Source organism: Halichoerus grypus, chromosome 14 (assembly GCF_964656455.1).
Source record: "Halichoerus grypus chromosome 14, mHalGry1.hap1.1, whole genome shotgun sequence".
Lineage (NCBI taxonomy): Eukaryota > Metazoa > Chordata > Mammalia > Carnivora > Phocidae > Halichoerus > Halichoerus grypus.
The window spans coordinates 43,889,563-43,912,279 of NC_135725.1; the positions used below are offsets into that span (position 1 = coordinate 43,889,563).

Here is a 22,717-nt window from a genome sequence, read left to right on the forward strand (position 1 = left end):
AGTGATAGCTCATTATGTTCGCAGGTCTCACCCACATATAAGGGGAGGGTATTTTACAGGGTGTGGGTCATTGGGGGTCATTTGAGGATTCTGCCTACCCCAGAGCTCCTTACTGAAGAATGAATTCTCCAATATATTTTGTTTCTTCTTACAGTTGCTTAGAGGGTTCTTTCCTTCTCAGAGACTTATGCTTCTTTAATGTTCTATTTAAATAAATAATAACTAGGGTCTAGTTTTAAACTTCTATAGTGTTAAGTTCTACTTTATAAGCTTTGGTTAGAATAATTGACTACACATAAATCAATATAAATCTCAGTACTTATTCTCAGTGAAGTCAACTTTTAAATTGAAATAGACTTTTTAAAAGATTGGTATATCTTTTAAGGAAGGAATTTTCTGTATATGTTTATATATATACTTAATATTTTATATATATCACGAAGTTTTTTTTTTTTTAAATCCAGGTTCTCTTTAAGGGAGGAATTTTCTGTATATGTTTATATATATACTTAATATTTTATGTATGTCACAAAGTTTTTTTAAAATCCAGGTTCTCAGCCTTTAAGGTACTTCTCATACACTTTATGGTAGCATTTACCGCAAGATAGTGCTAACAATAATGCTGTAAATTTAAAATTTACCAAGTGCTATCATAATTCTTTAAAAATTCTGCCCTCAAAATGACCTTTGCTAGGTAGACAAGCATCATCTCTGTTTTTAAATGAGGAAACAATGTCAAGTGCTAATTAGCATCACACTCAACTGGTAAGCAGTAAATCCAAAGCTAAAATCCAGAAATTATGACTCTCCATGTGTTTTATTATTATTTATGGTTTTAATATAAATGACATATATTTTAAATGTTTGGAGATGGTAAAGTAATAATATAGAAATAGGATCATGCTTTTGATAAAAAAGAAAAGCAACAATTTTAAGGATAATCTTAATTTATTGGTAAATTTTAAGCATACTCTCTTTCTAACAAGGTCACCACAAGTAGTCTCACATGCCAAGCCAAGTGTACACAAAAGAAAGTTATTTATGCTTCTTGTCTTATCTGTAGCATTTCTCAAATAAGAAATAGGATGTTTAAACTGAGAAAAGTTAGTAATAAGGCCATCATTATTTGTCCAAAATTCTAAGGGATAAGGACTCCAACCTGATGGAATATATGATTTGTTTATTTCTTCTATTTCAACACATGCCCTGTAGCTTTTCTGGGCATGTATAATTATATTAGAAATACATTTTAAAGATTTTAGATTTTAAATATTGGTTAATTAAAATATGTTTTATATTTTAATAAATTACAAGTCATGTGATTTACAGTCTCCATAATTTCAGTGTTTTTTCATTTAATAAATTTTTATACTGTCAGATTAATGTTAAAATCTACTATGCATGTCTTTTAGAGAACTATATTTATTGGCTTGGTCTTTCCTCCATGAAGGATTTATTTATAGTGTTAGGATCTACCACTGTGGAAGTAATAGACAGAAATCTAATGTCATACAAGTTTAACAAACGAGAGAAGCTACCGGGACTATTCGTGGGAAGAAAAGAGCCTCATCAAAGTAGAGTTTTCTGTGTTGCCTGAGATTCCACATAGAATTGTAGCCATGAGTTATGTCATACCAAATTAAAATCTTAGAAAGTCTAATTTAGATGCATAGCATTCACTTCAGGATTGATAAATGCTCCAGTGCATACTACTTAAGTAAACACTGACAATATTACTTTACTAATAAAAGTGTATTTTAATTTATATAGTGATAAACTAATAGAAAGATTGTAAATATGAGCTGAAATCAATGTGTCTTCATAGCACCATCCATGCTACAAATAGGGAGATTTCAATTTTTGGAACCTTTTTTTTTTTTTAATTATGTTCAGTTAGCCAGCATATAATACATCATAAGTTTTTGTTGTAGTATTCAATGATTCATTAGTTGCATATAACACCCAGTGCTCATCCCAACATGTGCCCTCCTTAATACCCATCACTCGGTTACCCCAACCCCCCACCCCACTCCTATCTGTAACCCTCAGTTTGGTTCCCAGAGTCCAGAGTCTCTCATGATTTGTCTCCCTCTCTGATTTCTTCCCATTCAGTTTTCCCTCCCTTCCCCTGTGGTCCTCTGCTCTATTCCTTATGTTCCACATATGAGTGAAACCATATGATAATTGTCTTTCTCTGCTTGACCTATTTCACTTAGCATAATCCTGTCCAGTTCCCTCCATGTCAATGCAAATGGTTGGTATTCATCCTTTCTGATGACTGAGTAATATTCCATTGTATATATGTATCACATCTTTTTTATCCATTCATCTGTTAAAGGGCATCTTGGTTCCTTCCACAGTTTGTCTATTGTGCCTTTCTTTTGGTTCTTACTATACAGAAGGCATTTTTTTAGACACCCTGGGGAAAAAGGCACAGTCCTCTCTCAAGGACTTAATAGGGTTCATGGTTGAAGAATAGACACAGTGCTATGGGAGCTAAGGGAATGGAGAAGCTACTTGTTGAAGAAAAAGAAGAAGGGAAAGAACAGAGGGCTTCATAAAGGGGGAAATACTAAGCTGTTTTTTAAGCATGAGTGAAATTTCAGCGGAAGGAGACGCCAAGTGTAGAGTCATTGATGTAGAAATGGCATATTTGGGGTATGGCAGGCAGGTTTGACTTCAGATGATGTTTGGCTGAAACACAAATTGAAGCTAAATCTTAGAGAGCCTTATGAAAACCACAAACATCTGAGCTTTATTCTACTGGGGTAAGAAACCCCCTGAAGGCCTTTTGAATGAGGGATTAAGAGGTCGGTGTTGTTTTAGAAAGTTATATAAAAGATGGTTTAAAAATAGGAAGGGTTGCAGGGAGGGGAAGGGCTTTTGCAGTGGTCTTGGTGGGATAGTGAGAGTCTTCATTAAGAAAGTGGCAGAGGGAGTGAATATGAGAAACATGACATAATTTATAGAACATGACATAATTTATAGAACGTGACAATAAACAAGGAGGGAGATGGATTCAAGCTTGGAAGATAACTAGGAAGATTTTCAGGGTTAGGGAAATTATGAGTTTGCTTTTAGATATTAATTATTTAGGTAACTTTGATACAATTCATGAATGAATATTTTCTGAAAATATATAGAACCACACCTTTAGATCATAAGTTCAAATATAGTCAAAGAGGGGCACCTATGTGGAGCAGTCAGTTAAGCTTCCAACTCTTGGTTTCTGCTCAGGTCTCAATCTCATCCATCATGGGATCCAACCCCTCAGGCTCCGCACTCAACTGGAGTCTGCGTGGGATTCTCTCTCCTTTCCCTTTTCCCCTCCCCTGAGTGTGCATGCTCTCTTGCTCTCTCTCTCTCTCAAATAAATAAATCTTAAAAAATAAGTTCAAATATAATCAAAGAATTTTTCACCAAAACATACTTTTTATTCTACCAAAACATAATCTAATATCAAATATATCAAGCCGTAGTTTTGAATCCAATATCTGAAGTATTCATACTTAACAGTATAGGCATATATACACAAATACCTAGGCAATTATTGGTATAGTTCCTAAAAGTTGTGTTTAAATGTAGCATTAATACTTAGATAACTTATTATGTCCCATATTTATATTACTGTTCGTGTTGGCTACATCTTTTGCTGTTTCTCATTAGAATTTTTCACTAAGAAAGATTTTTTGCCCCCTGAGAGATTTCAGTACCATTTTGTGTACTTGTTCCTTATGTTAAACTACCATATTATAAGCTTCTCTGGAATAATAAAATAGTACTGCAGTTATCCTCTTAAGGAGCTCTGAGTTGTTATGCCATTATAGCTTGGTGACATTCTGCTGACTGCAGATTGGTGAACGGGAAGGGTTGACGTTAAGACCATTTCTTTTACACTATTTCATAAAAACATTACCAGTATGTCTTTTAGTAAAATGTTGATGTCATTAAAAATTCAAATGTAAGGAGTTTGGTGCAGTTCTATGTGAACATTACAAAGAGGACTTGTCGACTATCAATCAAATGTGTAAGACTGAGCGAATTTGCACACTATTTATTTGAACTAAATCTCTAATAAGCCTCTTCTGCTAATTGGACTTAACATTTATGTTACTAAATGAGAAGCATTTTGGCTGCCATATAGGATGGTAAGACCTACCCAGTGGAATAAACAACTAACATCTGTTATCCTGTCCTGCTCCAGCTTGGCTTTTACCAGTCAAGTACATCAGTCCTGAAGTCAAGGTTATCAAAATACGTGAATCTCTGGCTCAGCCATGTATATGTGAAGTCAAAGAAATAGCACATCCTGAGTGAAGACCAGCCAACCAAAAGATGCTGGGTACAGCCAGCCCATGTTGTTTTAACCTTTACAAGCACTACAACCTTAAGCAAAAACTCGTAGGCATTATGATTTCTGTAAAGTTTTTATAATAACTATTTTTAGAATTAATTTCACTTTTTTCTTTAGCATTAGAATTTTATGCTGGTAATTGTTAGGTTAAAAGTAATTACTTTTATAATACATTTATATTTATTTTCTTTTTAAAAAAGAAGCTAAATTTTGATTTGGCTGGGCTTCGGAGGGAAAAAGAAGACTTGCTGAGGAAATTGGAGTCCTCATCTGAAATCACAAGTTTGGCAGAAGAAGTTTCCCGGGTGATAGTTCCACGGATACAGGTCACATCACTTGGTCCTTCAAGGAGCATGGATTTGGAGATGAAGCAATTGCAGTGTAAATTAAAGGTGATTATAAATTTTATTAAACATGAAACATATATTAAGTTAGTGAATCCTTAAAGACCTGTTTATATTGATTCTAATTTAATTCTACTAATAAGGGTAAATTATAGTATAAATAATCCAAAAGTTATTAATACTATATTTGGCCTCATCATTCTCTTTTAGCCTTGTAGTTTCTTATATGGTAACTCCTAACACTATTCTCTGAGAAAATGAGAAGACACCATGAAATCCTAATTTAGAAGGTGATAGAAACTGGCCATTGTCATTTCTCTTCCATTACTGAACTCCCCTCTACCCTCCATCCCTCCCTCCACTGCACAGAATTCCTTTCAAACTTTAGTGTATCAACATTGCTTCCCTCTACACAGTTGCTACTATTTTGGTTGTTGTTGGTTGGAGATGAGGAAGGACGAGGGAAATTATGGAGGTGGGGGAGAAGCACAGAACAAAGGTGGTTGGTTTAATAGATTTTAGCAAGTTAAACCTGAGAATAAGAGTAAAAAGGGGTGTTCCTTTTCTTTGTAAAGAATACCGTCTAAGTCCAGTTGAAACTATCAACAACTTAAAAATAAGGCTGGCCTTAGTTTAAATAGAATTACCTTGTAAGAAACAGGATTTGTGATATTTAATTGGAAAGTTCATTTTCATACTGTTTAACACAAGCTCATTTATTCCTCACGTATTTAATTATTTTGTTCGGTGGGTATTGCTAGCTGGGAGCTAAAAGGACAGTGTATGTGGGACCATCACTATAATGAGAGTCACTAGAAAGAAAGTTCTGGTTGGAAATGCACATAATACGTTAGGAACGGAGTAGCTATGACTGTTAAAAGAAAAAAAAATAAAAAAAAATAAAAGGGTAGTAGAATATTGAATTATCACATAGACTCAGTTGTTTTTAATTCAAAATATGATATGTGCTCTCTCCAATAGTATCTTTAAATGAAGGATTACTAAGAGGATAAAATAGGATAAAGTTTAAAGTAAATGAGTGTATCATTACTTGAAAATATTTTGCTTTGTTAATAATAATCAGATATACACAGTGGCATTAATTTAGATATTTCCTGAATATCATCTTCAGAGTTTTTATGTGTAGAACTTGCCTCAACCTCTACATTTTATAAGTTTAAATACCTTACATAATAGAAATATGAGAAAAAACAGTGGTGCAAGCTTTGGTGCATACATCTTTTCTTAAAATGCATTTGTTTGTGAAAAAGTGGACTAAAACTGACCATCAGTGTTAGGTTTCTGTACAGAAGATAAAATCATTGAGATATTCTTTCATCTTATCTATACCTACTACAGAGACTTTGATTCACAGTTCTGTGATGCCTCTTATACTTAAGTCTTCAGGCTCCTAAATACAACTTTAGTTTTCACCAAGATAAAATAGAATGTTGGATCCAGTAATACCTAATCTGACTTCTAAAATTTTTAAAGTGGTTAATAGCTTTACGTTGACTTATATTTTACTTACTTGGTTTTACTTACTATGAAATGGTCTAACATAATTTTTGGAAATAATAAACCCATATCAATATCTCTAGGTTGTTTACATTATGGTTTCCCATGGTGTAAGTTTGCACCCATATATAAATCTCTCTGCACTTTGGAGGAATGTGTGAGTCACAAAGATAAGACTATGAGAATGCCTGGAGCAATTTAGATGTACATTTGAAGTGAAGTGTCCATATCTAGCTTGGAGTCCTAGACACTGACCAGGCTACCTAGGGACAAAAAGGATAAATCTTGATCTCTGTCTTGTTTCATGTTTTAATATGGAAGTACCTTAGAAGACCAGTACCTTAAGATACATAATACACTCTGCTACTACAAATTTTTGTTTTGATATTTGATTAGTTTGCTAGGTCTGCTCTAACAAAGTACCACAGACTGCGTGGCTTAAGTAATGGAAATTTTTTCCCTCATAGTTCTGGAGTCTCCAAGTCCAAGATCAAGGTATCCATAGGTAGTAGGTTCTCTCATTAGCTTCTAGTGGCCACCTTCTTCGCTGTGTCCTCACACGGTCATCCCTGAGTCTGTGTGATCTGTGTTTACTCTCTTTCTAATAAGATACCAGTCATATTAGGTGAAGGTCCAACCCGTATGACCTCATGTGACCTTAATTAACTCTTTAAAGGCCTTATCCAAATACAGTCACATTTTGAGGTACTGGGGTTAAGACTTCAACATATAAATTTTGAGGGGACACAATTCAACCCATAACAGGTATCAAATTGCTAACATAATAATTTTCCAAGAAATAACTTCTTTTCTAGTTGATGTTTTTATGCTTAATTAAGAAAAAACTGGTTAGATTTGAATATATTAATACAATGGAATATTATGCAGCCATCAAAAAATTGAAATCTTCCCATTTGCAACAACGTGGATGGAACTAGAGGGTATTAAGCTAAACGAAATAAGTCAATCAGAGAAAGACAAGTATCATATGATCTCACTGATATGAGGAATTCTTAATCTCAGGAAACAAACTGAGGGTTGCTGGAGTGGTGGGGGGTGGGAGAGATGGGGTGACTGGGTGATGGACACCGGGGAGGGTATGTGCTATGGTAAGCGCTGTGAATTGTGTAAGACTGTTGAATCACAGATCTGTACCTCTGAAACAAATACATTATATGTTAATTAAAAAATATTAAAAAAAGATTTGAATATATTAAAGTTTACATACATCTTTTTTTATTTTATCCAATTAATTTTAGGCTTTTCTGTGTAAATTCTTAGGTGTACCTCTGATACACATGGTACATTTAGTATCATTTGAGTGCTCAAGTGTATTTTCTGTATCTTCATTTTTACCTACATTATACATGTTTCCTCAAGGTACCCAACTTTATATAGATCAATAATCAAATATTTAGAGATGTACAAATTCCTTCCAGTGGATGGCATATACATATATATACATACACACATATATATATGTTATTTATATTTAGTGTATTTGTAGTTGTTATTTATACAGTTTGAATTGACTAGTACTTCAGTTTATATTTGTGATTCTTTGACTTCCTGATTGTTGAAAGCATTCCTTTGGTGTAGACCATGTTCTCTTCCAGTTTTCCAGGAGGTCAATAATGAAGCATCGTAGCTTTTAAACTACTGTTCCTTTATATGTAAACTATTGCCAAGCTAGTTCTAAGTCCTTTAGAAATATTAACTCATTTAAACCTCATTTCTAGGGGTGCCTGGGTGTCTCAGACAGTTAAGCGTCTGCCTTCAGCTCAGGTCATGATCCCGGGGTCCTGGGATCGAGCCCCACATTGGACTCCCTGCTCAGCGGGGAGTCTGCTTCTCCCTCTGCCTGCCGCTCCCCCTGCTTGTGCTCTCTCCCTCTCTCTCTCTCGAATAAATAAATCAAATCTTAAAAAACACCTTATTTCTGTCCTGTGAGATAAAGTCTATTACTCTATTTTACTGTTGAGAAAGCAGACACACAGGATAAATTAATTGTTCAAGATCAACTGAGCTACTAAGTGATAGAACCGAAATTAGAACTCAATCCATCTGACTTCAGAGTCCATGCCTTTACTCAGACACTCTGCAATTTAAAAAAAAAAAAAAAAAGTTTAATAAACTTAGACAGGAAAGCTCTAACCACGATGGATTCTTGCCATTGTGACATTTTTTGAAATATTTGTTTTACTCCAGATTTGAGGTCATGCTGTGGATTAAGTATTGTATAGTAGAAATGGAAAATGTTAGAGGCCCTGGGTTTTGATCACTCTTTGTGCACTAACTTCTTATGGGACCAGACTGAGGAAATAATTTCTCTGGAGGTCTAAAGCAGGGATACCCTTCTACCCACTTCATAAGGATTTTTAAGGATCAAATGAAATGGCTGTGAGATTTAGAAATTCTGGCAGAAGTATATATCAAGCTGGTGTTGTTTTATTTACTATAATTCAGTAATCCCTCAACTTTCCAGAAGTCAGACTTACAGCATTTTCAGTCACCTAAAATAACAGCCTTAAGTCTAAAAACAGAAAGAATCAAACAACTACCTTAAAATCCACTTGATTTATTCCACTGAAGATACTGTCAGGCTTCATTTACTGCCTGTTATCTTTTATTTTAAATACAGCTGTAATAAGTCTATTTGTTAAACTTCTCAGCAGAAAATACCTCAGAAGCAACAGATTAGAACTAGCATATTCAAGGGCCAGACGATTGTTTTTAGGCAGGAATATGGATGGCAGAAGCGAGAAATTTTGACCAAGGGATTGACAAAGAGAAAAAGAAAATAAGAAAATGTTAAGGTGAAAATACAAAATGAGAAAAACAGCAGTTTGGGACCATTTAGAGTAGGGGTCAGTAGCCTTTTATATCATAATAGTTCCAAAAGCCATGACAATATAATGATATAGTGATGAAGATATAGCAAGATAACATATATAATTAATACAGTGATAATATTTACAATGTCACTATACTGAAGTATCACTATTACAATGCTTAATGTAACTATGGATGTTCATCTTTCTAAATGAGTGAACGATCATTCCAGAGAGAATTTAAGATTAATGATTAAAGCAAAAGCTTCAATTAGCTCCTAAATTCACTAGGGTGGAATATCTTATTCTGGCAATATATGTCAAATATGGTGGAAATTTAGATTGCATTACACAAACAATCAAAAAAATTTTTTTAACATTTTATTTTTTTTCGAGAGAGCAAGAGAGAGAGAGATTGGGGAAGTGGGGAGCATTGGGAGAGGGAGAGAAAGAGAGTTTTAAGCAAGCTCCACCACAGAACATGACATGGGACTCGATCCCACAACCCTGTGATCATGACCTGAGCCAAAATCAAGAGTCAGACACTTAACCAATGAGCCACCCAGAGGACCCCACTTAGTCAAAATTTTTCACATTCAATACACTTGCCATGTTGACATCGTCTTGAATTTTTAAGAAAATTTACGTATTTATTGTAAAAATTAAAATTATTTCAAATTTTGCATTTACATATGTTGTACCAGTGAGGTATTTTAAAGTCTGACTAATGAATTTGACTTGTATTTACATGGTGTGATTAATGGTTTCATCTTTTCAAATTTACATTTTTTTAGTATGACATAGTCAAAGCTGGGAATAGTTTTAACAGAAATGATTATAAATACTAGAAAGATTAGCAAAATAACTACTCCAGATATTTTTAAAGCTATAATATTTTATTCTATTTATATTAATTTAATATTTTAAAATTTTAGCAAATTAATTTATGTTAACACTATCTTGTAGGTGGAGAACTATAATATCGAAAACACTAGGTAATATCTCAGATTACATGTTCACTAGGAACTTGAGTCCAAATTAAAAGTTAGGGTTCCTGACACTCCAGTTCCTACCTCTGGCTCCTGGGCGGTGTAGTCAGCAAATACCACAAAGCTGTTCTGCTTTGACAAACTGATGTTGATGCATAGATACTTTAATAATACTTAGTATTATTAATAAATTCAAGTAAGGAAGTATTGAGTATTAGTAAAATTCCCTATCAGTTACCTGTCCCTGTCTAAAAAATCTTAAAAAAGGAGCAGCAGTTTATTGATTGTTGTGATCCAGTGGGTTGGACTGGGCAGTTCTTTGGCTTCTGTCTTCTGAGTTCTCTCCTGTGCCTGCATTCTTTTAACTCAAGGATTTATCTGGCCTGGAAGTTCCAAGATAGCCTCACTCGCAGCCCAGCAGTTGGTCTGCAGACCGTCTGCTCGGATACCTCCGTCCTCCTCCACATGGCCTTTCCTCTGTCTTCCCTGCAAGGTGATCCCAGGCAGCATTCCAAGAGGGCAAAAGTGCAAGCTGCAAGGGTTGAGGCCCAGATCTGGTACTTGCGTAATGTCATTTCTGCCACATTTTTTTTGGTCAAAGCAAATCACCGGCCAGACCAGACTGAAAGGGATGGAAGATGAATCTCACCTCCTAATGGGAGGAGCTGCAGAGCATTTGTGACCATATTTGGTCTGTTACGGGGGTTCTTGGTAAACCCACCATTCATTTTAAGTGATCTTCTTAACCCATTAAAATACTAAATTAACCACATGCACAGTTACATTTTACAAAGACAATCCATATTTCCCATATGTGTATTTTGGGTATGTACTTCTTACAGTTGTTATACAGTGGCATTCTTCTGTGGTTTTGGTATGTTATATGAAAATTTTAGTGTATCATAGTACTTCTATTAAAACATATGAAATAAAGCATTTAAAAATATTAAAATATCCTTTTAAATTATAACCATAATTTTGCAAACTTAATACTCTTCATGAGAATGGCGTTTATTTGTATGCTGCATTCCACCAAAGATTGAAAGGTGTATTTGATTTTATGTGTATTTTTAATCTAGAATGCAACTAATGAACTCACTAAACAGTCATCAAATGTGAAGTCTCTGAAATTTGAACTCCTAGCAAAAGAAGAACACATAAAGGAGATGCATGAAAAGTATGGTCTTGATATTTTTATCCATTGTATTTGGTGCCATCTAGTGGTAGTTAACTCTATTAACCATTGCACCCAAGAAACAATACCACATGTTCAAAATAAAGTTTTCCTTCCTTAGTTCATGTTTAAACCTCAATAAGATGAAAGTTTAAGGACTATTACCTATAAACATGGTCGATGGCAAACGATTTGCAATTTTTTATTTAGAGTAAGAATATGTAAAGTTAGGTTTTCGTTCTTAAACATTTAATTTTGAATGTATATAAATCAATGACCTAAAGACTACAAACAGAAAACTTATGAATGTGGTAATTATTTGGCAGATATATATGTAGACTGATCTTTTATTGGATTTAATGCCTAACATTATAGAGCTAAGGTGGGAAAAAAGGAAAGTTTTGCTTTTCTCTAAAATAAAATATTACGGAAGTTTGTACTTTATGTGTTTATTAACAAAAAGGGGATTGAAATGTTCTTTCTCACTGAATCAAAATGACTTCCTTTCTATATCTTTTATAGATACATTATTAGAGCTTAGGGGTGATAACATGTTTAGATAGAATTACAGTCTGTCGTTGATAATTTGAGAAATCTATATATCTATATCTATATATCTTGTGTACATACGCGTATACCACATTTAAGTGAAGATCACTTAGAAGTGATATTCACAGACGAAACGACTAGACTAAAAGATTGGTTAATTTTTTAAACAAAATATCTCCAGGTTTATTTATGAGCCTAAGAGGCAGTCTTGTTTACTATTTAAGAGTGAGGGCTCTAGAGAAACGTTCTTTGAATCCTGGCTTCTCGACCTGCTAGCTCTGCATCGCATACCATTTAATGGCATTCGCTCATAAAGTCCTTGTGAGGCTTGAATGAGTGCACGTGGAGCACTTGTAACAGAGCTCGGCACACAGCAAGCACGTGGCCAGTGTTGCCTGTTACTATTCGGTAGGACTGGGAGTAGGCACCTCAGCTGCCATTTTATACACGCGATCCACGGAAGCCACGCTGATTGGTCAGTTAAATCGCAAATGATATTAAATTAGAAGCTACCATGCCTAAGGTTATTGTGTTTCTATATGATGGTGTAAGATTTTTACATTTGTTTATTAATGTATAGAATTGTTTCCTATCAGTGTTAGGCTCGTTCATGATCTCCAAATATCAGTTTGATTTTTCTTAGCAATGCAAAAATATAATTTAAATATAACAATTTTAATTTTTCATAAATTTTGTCAATCTTTCTCAGTTCTTCTATTTTTTATGTCCTAATGCATATATATAATAATATAATTACCAGTCACAACTGGATTATAGATTTTATAAAAACTCAGAGTATTCATAGAGCAATATCTCATCTCATGCAATTATCTTATTTGCAATTAATATCAGATAGCATTTAAAAATTAACGGTAGGTATAACACTGGATAATATGTAAGATTATCATATAATCATATAATCACTGTTGAAGTATTTCCTGTCACTCTCAATAAAATGTCATTTTTCCCTTTCAAGGATGTCTCGAATGGAGAGGGATATAACCATGAAAAGACATTTGATAGAGGACTTGAAATTTCGACAGAAAGTAAATCTGGAAAGTAATGAGAGTATTAATGAAATGTTAGAAAATCTTGAAAAAAAGGTATTAACTTTTATGTTCTCTGACACTGAAAAAAAATCATTTCCCTCTACGTTCTTGAGTATCCAATCTTTTTTTTTTTTTTTTTAAAGATTTTATTTATTTATTGACAGAGAGAGACACAGCGAGGGAGGGAACACAAGCAGGGGGGTGGGAGAGGGAGAAGCAGGCTTCCCGCGGAGAAGGGAGCCCGATGCGGGGCTCTATCCCAGGACCCTGGGATCATGACCTGAGCCGAAGGCAGACGTTTAACGACTGAGCCACCCAGGCGCCCCTTGAGTATCCAATCTTATTAAATTTATAGAAAATATTCATAGAATATGTGTACTGTTATATAATTACATTACTTGCTCTGAAAGTACATTATTTGTTTTAAAATTCAAGACTCAAATCTCATACATAACATAGCCACACATTCTCTCTATATTTGTGAACATACCATGAGAAGATAATCGAATTTAAATTTAAAAACCTTCAATGTTTTGCAGTATATAATTACATTTTATTCAGCATTTTAAAGTTTATACAATTTAAAATTATTTTATTTGCTTTATTTAATTTACTAACATTTATAATGATCGAATGAAGCATATATTTTTAAATGAAAAAGGTGATAACTAATAACTACCAGAAGTTCTTTTTAAAAATGTACTTACCACAATTTTTTAAAAAGTGTACTTTTTCCTTCTCTACACTTAATTCAGTGTACTTAGGAAGAGAGTTGTATTTAACATAGTTGCATACCTGACCCCAAAGTAGAAATCAGCAATTTGCTGACTAAGAGATTTTTTGTTTTTTTGGTTTGTTTGTTTTTTTTTTTAAAAAGGTGCTATTTGCACAACTCATAAAGCAGCTTGTGCTTTGGCATTCACTAAATGTTATCCACTCCAGAGAGAGCATCTCCCTTACTTTCCTTGTTGGAGATAAAAATGTAAGTATCTGTTAGCTCAAATGGATTTAAGAGAGAAAATTTTACATGAGCAAGACAAATGCACATGGATTTTCTTTCTTTTTCTCCTCCACACACCCACATAAATTATAATTACTTCCTATAGGTTTTTTTTTCAGTGTTATTTAAATATTGCTGATTTTTAAACTTTTATTCCAGATATAGTCTTAGAATCTTTGTATAAGTAATTATATATCTTTAGTGGTATTAAGCAAATAAAGAGAAACTATTTCTTCTTTCAGATGTATAGTAAATGTGTTGTATCACTTATTTAATTTTATCCTAAAAAGTACATGTTATATGGTTATAACTGAAAATTACCCATGACTTGGCTTGTTTAAGAATCAAAGACAACCATCCCCTGCTTAAGGAAGTTTAGGTTAGTAATTAAAGGAAACATAGTTAAAATTAGTACTATATTATTAGGCAGACCACACATACCAGCATTCATCCTTTTTTGTGCATTTTTTGTTTTGTTATTGATTTAAGGATTTTTGTCTCATTCATAATATGAGTGCTACAAACCTTATACTTGAATTATCATTTTTTTAACTTTTATTTATTTAAATTTGATATCATTTATGAGAAAACAAATGAAATTAGACTTATTCATGACTTCATTTTGGTTTCTGTTGAAACAGATCGAGTATACGACTAGGATGCCTTAACCAATAAGAGATACCTTTATGCTTTTACTGTAGGTGAAGACACTAACTGAAGAATGTTCCAACAAGAAGGTATCAATTGATTCACTAAAGCAGAGACTCAGTGTTGCTGTGAAAGAGAAGTCACATTATGAACAGATGTATCAAAAAACGAAAGAGGAATTAGAAAAAAAGGTACGCATTTTGGACATGTTAGCGTAGAAATGGAATATAACTGTATCTTTTTCATTTTTAAAGTTGTCATTTTTTTCTCCCCAAAACTATTATGAGCAACTTAATTGTTTCAGATAACAGCAAAGAACATTTCTATCTCTACATGAAACACTAAGAATTTGTTTAACATTGAAGGTAGTGCTATAATAGGGAAACAGATTTTGTGTCTTGATAATGTCTTTTAAATGAACACTATTGTTAAGAACTGGCCTAAGTGGAGGGACGCCTGGGTGGCTTAGTCGGTTAAGCGTCTGCCTTCGGCTCAGGTCATGATCTCAGGGTCCTGGGATCGAGCCCCATGTTGGGCCCCCTGCTCTGCGGGGAGCCTGCTTCTCCCTCTCCCTCTGCCTGCCGCTACCCCTGCTTGTGCTCTCTCTCTGTCAAATAATAAAATCTTAAAAAAAAAAAAAAAAGAACTGGCCTAAGTGGATATAAATTTTTCAGATCCACCTAACCTTATAAACTAATTAAATATTTCCATTTGGTCTTTTGGCCTAAAATAGATTCCATGTCTTTAATGATTTATAATTCTTAAAAATATAAACTAACTTTGATGATAAATATATGAGAATATGTGCACAGGATATTTTATTGAAAATAAATGAAAACAACCATCCATTTTACCCAAATAAAAATAAATACATATAGAAAGAGAATCATGAAACCATTTCTTTACCTGACATGTATACCTGACTCTTCCAAATATGTTTGTGAATGATTTTTTGTTCTGTAATCACCGGTCTTTTGCAGGATGTCAAGCTTAGTCTCCTAGTATCAAAAGTAAGCGAGACTGAATCTGCAATGGCAGAGATTGAAACGGCAGCGTCTAAGCATCTTCAGGGATTAGCACTGCAAAGTGAGCAGGCCCTAGAAGGTGCACAGAAGAAGTTGGTGTTAGCCAGTGAGAAAGTGGAAGAGTTCACCATCTTTGTGAAGGTTTGAATTACTTGTAGTTTACTAACTGTACTTTACTTCAGGAGAAAGGTGGCCTCCTTGAGATGATATGGGAACACTCTGAAGTTTCTTTCTGCTTTCTGAAACCACAGAGCATCTTCTCCTACCCTACTTGCCACATTGTTCAAAATTGGTCTAGAAAAGATTTGGTCTTATAGTTTGAGTTTAAAATTTTCCACCCTATTTTTAATATTCTTAATGTCAATTCAGTTATGAAATTGTAATAATCATGTAATCAAGACAGGTTTTAAGATGAACGAATTAAGTCATTTCCACTCTATTCTCCTTTTGAAAATCCAGCAAGAACAACCAGAAACTTGCCCCAGATTTATTGAAGCTCAGAGACATCTGAACCCCAGTCCATAGCATATTAGACATGGACTGGATAGAGGAATGGTAAATGACTTAGCAGAATAAAAGGAAGACAAATCAAAGTGTCTGCAAAGGCTGTACTGTCTAGAAATTATCCGACAGCTGAAGAACCCCAGAGAGGCTCAGTAATTGGCTACACAAGGAACCACTAAGTGGGGGGGGAGGGGCGGATCCAGGTGGTTTGTTGGAAAGTCTTTATAAGGAGCTTTTTAGGCCTCTGGTCTGTGCTTTTGCCCCATATATTCAGACAGTATTCCTCCCCTAGCTCTTCTGGGAAAACCGAGGAGGAGGGGCTCTGGTTTCAGAGATACCAGGCACAAAGGACCAGGAATCTGGTGATTTCTCTGCTCCTTTAGTCCCACTGTGAGTTGTTTATACCTCTTTTTGGTGCCTTTTATTCTGCCTTGTATTATAGCTAGCAAATGGATCTGTTGCCACCAGGGAGATGATGAGTTTCTTAAAGTGAAGGACAATGTTTTATCAATCTCCACCTCCACAACATCTACCAGGTACCTTGCAAAATAGTCAGCATGTGGTCATGATCACTACTTAATCAAATTAAATTTCTATTAGATATGTGAAATTTTAATGATAGTTCTTTGGCCCTTCAAAATAAGCACCAAAATAGTGTGACTACAGTGGGAAAGTAGCTCTTTACTTTCTCTCTTTTCTCCCGAAATCACAATGTTTTGTTTTGTTTTTTGGCCGTCTTTGGTGAGATTGAGTTACTTGTGCTACTTGATGGCATGCATGATTAAATACTGGCATATCATATACTACAAAGCCGTAGTAATCAAAACAGTATGGTTCTGGCACAAAAATAAACACATAGGTCAGTGGAACAGCAAAGAAGGCACAGAAATAAACCCACAATTATATAGTCAGTCTTTGATAAAGGAGGCAAGAATATGCAATGGAAAAAGACAGTCTCTTCAACAAATGGTGTTGGGAAAATTTTACAGCTACATGCAAAAGAATGAAACTAGCTGGACCACTTTCTTACACCATACACAAAAATAAACTCAAAATGGATTAAGGACCTAAATGTGAGACCTAAAACCATAAAAATCCTAGAAGCCAACATAAACAGTAATTTCTCTGACATCAGCCACAGCAACATTTTTCTAGCTATGTCTCCTGAGGCAAGGGAAACAGAAGCATAAATAAACTGTTGGGACTACATCAAAATTAAAATTTTCTGCACAGCAAAAAAAAACTATCAACAAAACTAAAGACAACCAATGGAATGGGAGAAGATATTTGCAAATGACATCTGATAAAGGGTTAGTATCCATAATATATATAAAGAACCTGTTAAACTCAACACCCCCAAAACAAATAACCCAATTAAAAAATGGCCATAAGACATGAACAGACATTTCTCCAGAGAAGACATGCAGATGGCCAGAAGACACATGAAAAGATGCTGATCATCACTAATCGTCAAGGAAATGCAAATCAAAACCACAATGCAATATCACCTCACACTGTCAGAATGGCTAAAATCAAAAACACAAAAAACAACAAGTATTGGCAAGGATGTGGAGAAAAAGGAATCCTTTTGCAGTGTTGGTGGGAATGCACACTGGTAGAACCACTATGGAAGACAATGTGGAGATTCCGCAAAAAAATTAAAAATAGAACTACCCTACAATCCAGCAGTCCTACTACTGGGTATTCACCCAAAAAATATGAAAACACTAATGTGCAAAGATCTATGCACCCCTATGTTTATTGCAACATTATTTATAATAGCCAAATTATGGAAGCAGCTCAAGTGTCCATCAGTGGATGAATGGACAAAGAAGTTGTGGTACATATATGTACGATGGACTGTTACTGAGCCATAAAAAAGAATGAGATCATGACATTTGCAACAACATTGATGGATGTAGAGTATAATACTAAGCGAAGTATTATACTCAGAGAAAGACAAATACCATATGATTTCACTCATATGTATAAACAAAACAAATGAACAGAGAAAAAGGGACAAACCAAAAAACAGATTCTTAACTATAGAGAATAAGCAGATGGTTACCAGAGGGGGGGTGGGTGGGAGGATGGGTAAAATAGGTCGAGGGGATTAAGAGTACACTTACGATGAGCACTGAGTAATATATAGAATTGTTGAATCACTATATTCTGTGCCTGAAACTCATATGACACTGTATGTTAACTATACTGGAATTCAAATTTAAAGAAACTGGCATAACATAGCAGTAGAAATTTACTTCAGTATATGAAATATTTTCAATTCATGGAATTTTTATAAAATGAAAGTTGAAACTATGGAATCAAATAACATCACTACTTACTGTCTCCTTTCCCACATAACCCCCCTGTTATTTGAATCACTCAAATTTGCCACATATATGTGTGTGTGTGTATATTCTAATGTATATTATTTTATATATGTTAATATATTAGTGTTCTCAAATCAGGTTTTGATTTTTGTTTTTTTTGGTTTCTCTCTCTAGATTGGTAGGTAGTTTGGCATCTCTTAAGCCCCCAGTAGAGACTTCTCTGCTCAACATAAAGTAGAATATTTTTAAATCCACTTATCTCCATAGGTATTGATCTTATTTATAAGAAATGACATAGATTGAATATAAGATAACAAATAACTGGATCTTATGTATAATGCCATATTCTTCATCCCTCTAAAAATAGGAGCTTGTGACATTTTATGCCACTGTTAATAGTACCCCATTTAGAACAAATCCCTTACTTTCTTTCTTTGGAAATCATAGATACCTTGGGAGTTTTCTCATTTTAAAAATATCTGCAAAATGAATGGAATGAAACATTTTATCTGTTTTATCTCTTTTAACAAAGGTTTCAACGGATATAAAGTCAAACCAATAAACCTTGCCTCAGAGGACCCCAAATGATTGCAGAGTATTAATTTTAGTAAACGTAATTTAACTTTTCCAGATTTAAAATGTCATTTCTTCCAAATACTTTTGAATAGTCTCACTGTTTAACTTATGATAAGCACTCTCATTGAATATTGTCATTACTCATGATGTAAAACCATTTTTATTATGACCTTTAGTTTCATAATCCTTTGTTTTTTTGTTTTATATTCAGATTAGGGTTTTGTTTGTTGTATTTTTAGCCAAGATATAAAATATGAAATGCATAATTATAAGATTTATTTAAATGCCAGTTATTGTTTTTCCTGAAATATTCTTTGAATGTGTACTTTTTAAAAAGAATTGATAACCAGAAGTTTTAAAAATAGAAAAATGAGGGGCACCTGGGTGGCTTAGTCGGTTGAGCATCTGCCTTTGGCTCAGGTCATGATCCCCAGGGTCCTGGGATTGAGCCCCACGTCGGGCTCCCTGCTCAGTGGGGAGCCTGCTTCTCCTTCTCCCTCTGCCTTCTGCTCTCTCTCTCTCTGTCAAATGAATAGATAAAATCTTTAAAAAAAGATAGAAAAATGAATTTTATGATTACATATCTGATTATTATAGACTTGATGAAGTTTCATGACCTTCATGATAATATAGTGGGTATACTTGTTCACAGAAAGTAATTTGGCAAAAATTATCTTTTAAAAAACAAGGTTTTTATTTTCGTCCAAGGATTTGAATATTTAATCATAGTGTCTAATTTCTAATTGTTGAAGAGTGACATATTAATCCTTCATAGTTTTCACCAGCAATGATGTAGAGTATAAATGTCTTTTTTTTTTTTAAGATTTTATTTATTTGACAGACACAGCGAGAGAGGGAACACAAGCAGGGGGAGTGGGAGAGGGAGAAGCAGGCTTCCCGCTGAACAGGGAGCCCGATGCAGGGCTCGATCCCAGGACCCTGGGATCATGACCTGAGCCGAAGGCAGATGCTTAACGACTGAGCCACCCAGCTGCCCCAAGTATAAATGTGCTAATAGATAAATTCAGGATTGCTGTGGTTTCATGTCGTTGTCATTTGAGTAACATATTAAAGATTACATAATAGGAAAAGACAAAAGATATTGATAAGCCATTTTTAGTACTCTTTCAGAACCTTTCCACTTTGTTTCTTTTTGGTACTGGATTACCTTCCTTAGAATCAACTGATTCTATTGCTTTTAAATAAAATGCATAATTTAGGGCCCCAAATTTATTTTATTTTTTTTTTTTTTAAGATTTTATTTATGTATTTGACAGAGAGAGACACAGCGAGAGACAGAACACAAGCAGGGGGAGTGGGAGAGGGAGAAGCAGGCTCCCCGCCAAGCAGGGAGCCTAATGCAGGACTCGATCCCAGGACCCTGGGACCATGACTTGAGCCGAAGGCAGATGCTTAACGACTGAGCCACCCAGACGCCCCTAGGGCCCCAAATTTATTGAATCAAAATCTTGGTGGGGGTGGGGCCCAATAAGCTGAAGTTAACAAGTTAGGTGATTATTATGCATAACATAGTTTTTAAAACACTGCCTTCAGTTGTTTTTATCAACTGAATCTATATATGATTTGGTGTTTAATCGAAGCCTAATGGTAATTTGAAATTTGTTTTTCTTCACTGTATTTTAGAGCCAATATGTAGTTGACACTGGCGCTATTTCTGCTGCTTAATCCATTTTTCTAATAAAGGGCAACCAGCAAATCAATGCCAAACCAGAAACATTGGCAAAGACTGGACATTTGACTCTGAGGAATGAGATGTCTACGATCCTTCTCTTCCTTGCACACATGGCCCTAGGACCAGGTGGAAATGCTCAGGAGCCACTATCTGAGGCTACATACCATCAGTGACTTCCTAGATCTTTACTGTGCTAGAGCTCAGCTTTTTAAATATTTAACACCTTCCATAATTTGGCCTTATCCTGCTTAGAATCTAATCTTCCCCACTACTCTCCAACTTTCCCCCATAGTATGTTCACTCCTGCCTTTGCACACGGTCTCCTTCCCACGGAACATACTGTCATTCATTATCCCCAAAGTACTGGCATGTAATAAGACTCATTCAGTTCTCAAGGAATTGATTTTATATCTGGCTCAAGAATGGTACTAGATACCTAACCACTGCTTAGATTGAAAACTCTGTGAAGGCTAGAGCTGTGCACACTCCATAAAGAGCATAGTTAAAGAATGTACTTGGTTCCTACATGGAACATTGTGATCACCAGGTCTCATTCTGTACAGAGCTTGTTAGGGTATCATAAACACAAAAGTGCTTAATACATATTATTACTAGTATTAATAGCAATAATGTCTGTTCTGGCCCTGTTGTGGAATCTGTGTTCCCTTTAGTCTGTGCATTTTTCACAGGGCACAACCAGATTAGAGAAGAGGTAGAATGACCATCTGTTCTAGATCTAGTCTTGAATATGGAATTTTGCCCTGGGGTAAAATCAAGTGCTTTGAGCATGTGGGCTAGGTGTATATGGCAGAGCTGAGGCTTCGAATCCTCCTAGTAACTGAGTAAAACACACAGGGAAAATTCCTAGAAGTCTTTGCTCAGTGTGATTGAGCCCTGATATAGGCTTTTTAATGTGCTTATATGTGAGAGTCAAATGCCAGATTCTGTCTTCTCAGTGCTTTTTGTTAGCTCTGAAATAAATATCAGCCAAAGAACACCATTTAGCTGGAAGCTTAAATCATTTAATTACCAATATGTGCTTGCTTTGGAAAGATTTAGTAAGATGTTTTGGGCATATAAACTTCTTGCTTCTTTAACGAGAACATTTGTGGAGCACAGTAATTTTATTTTTATATGTACAATGTTAATACTTTGGCAGTGATCTACTCCCTTAATTATGATTTTTTCCGTTCTTTTTTTCCCAACTTTACTGAGATATAATTGACATATAACACTGTATAATTTAAGGTGTACAGTGTGATGATGTGGTATATGTGTATATCATGAAATGTTTACCACAATAAAGTTAGTTAACATATCCATCACACCTCACATAATTACCATTTTGTTGTTGCTGTTGTTGTTATGGTAAAGACATTTAATATCTACTCTTATAGCAACTTTCAAGTATACAATACAGTTTTGTTAACTATAGTCACTATGCTGTACATTACACCCTGGAATTTATTTTTCTTAGAACTGGAGGTCTGTACCCTTTGACCAATGTCTCCTTCCCCCCACCCCTCAGCCCCTGGCAACCACCGTTCTACTCTCTGCTTCTATGAATTCAGCTTTTTTAGGTTCCACAGGTAAGAGACATCATATGGTATTTGTATTTCTCTATCTGACTTATTTCACTTAGTATAATGCTCTCAAGGTCCATCCATGTTGTCACAAATGGCAGGATTCCCCCTTTTTATGGCTCAATAATATTCCACTGCATATATATACCATGTTTTCTTTCATGTCTTGGCTATTGTGAATAATGCTGCAATGAATATGAGAGGGCAGATGTTTCTTTCAGATCCTGTTTTCATTTCCTTTGGATATATTCCCAGAAGTGGGATTGCCGCATCATATGGTACTTCCACTTCTAATTTTTGAGAGACCTCTGTTCTGTTTTCCATAGTGGCTGCACCAATTTACATTCCCACCAACAGTGCACAGGGTTCCCTTTTTGACCCGTCCTTGCCAACATTTGTGATCTCCTACCTATTTGATAATAGCCATTCTAACAGGTGTGAAGTGATATCTCATTGTGGTTTTCATTTGCATTTCCCTGATGATTCGTGATGTTGAGCATATTTTCATATACCTATTGGTCATCTGTATATCTTCTTCAGAAAAAGG

The 22,717-nt window shown here is 34.8% G+C and overlaps 1 protein-coding gene across 4 annotated transcripts in view; it reads left to right on the forward strand.

Annotated features, from left to right (window-relative positions):
• Positions 1–22,717, forward strand: part of CNTLN (centlein) — a 296,669-nt gene that overhangs the window by 250,320 nt on the left and 23,632 nt on the right. For 3 of the 4 annotated variants that reach the window (XM_078061240.1, XM_078061241.1, XM_078061242.1), the window contains 5 exons: positions 4,555–4,746; positions 11,116–11,213; positions 12,736–12,862; positions 14,510–14,647; positions 15,437–15,622. In XM_078061240.1, the coding sequence (XP_077917366.1) occupies positions 4,555–4,746; positions 11,116–11,213; positions 12,736–12,862; positions 14,510–14,647; positions 15,437–15,622 (741 nt within the window). The remainder of the gene's footprint in view (positions 1–4,554; positions 4,747–11,115; positions 11,214–12,735; positions 12,863–14,509; positions 14,648–15,436; positions 15,623–22,717) is intronic. The other variant, XM_078061243.1, reaches the window with a different exon arrangement.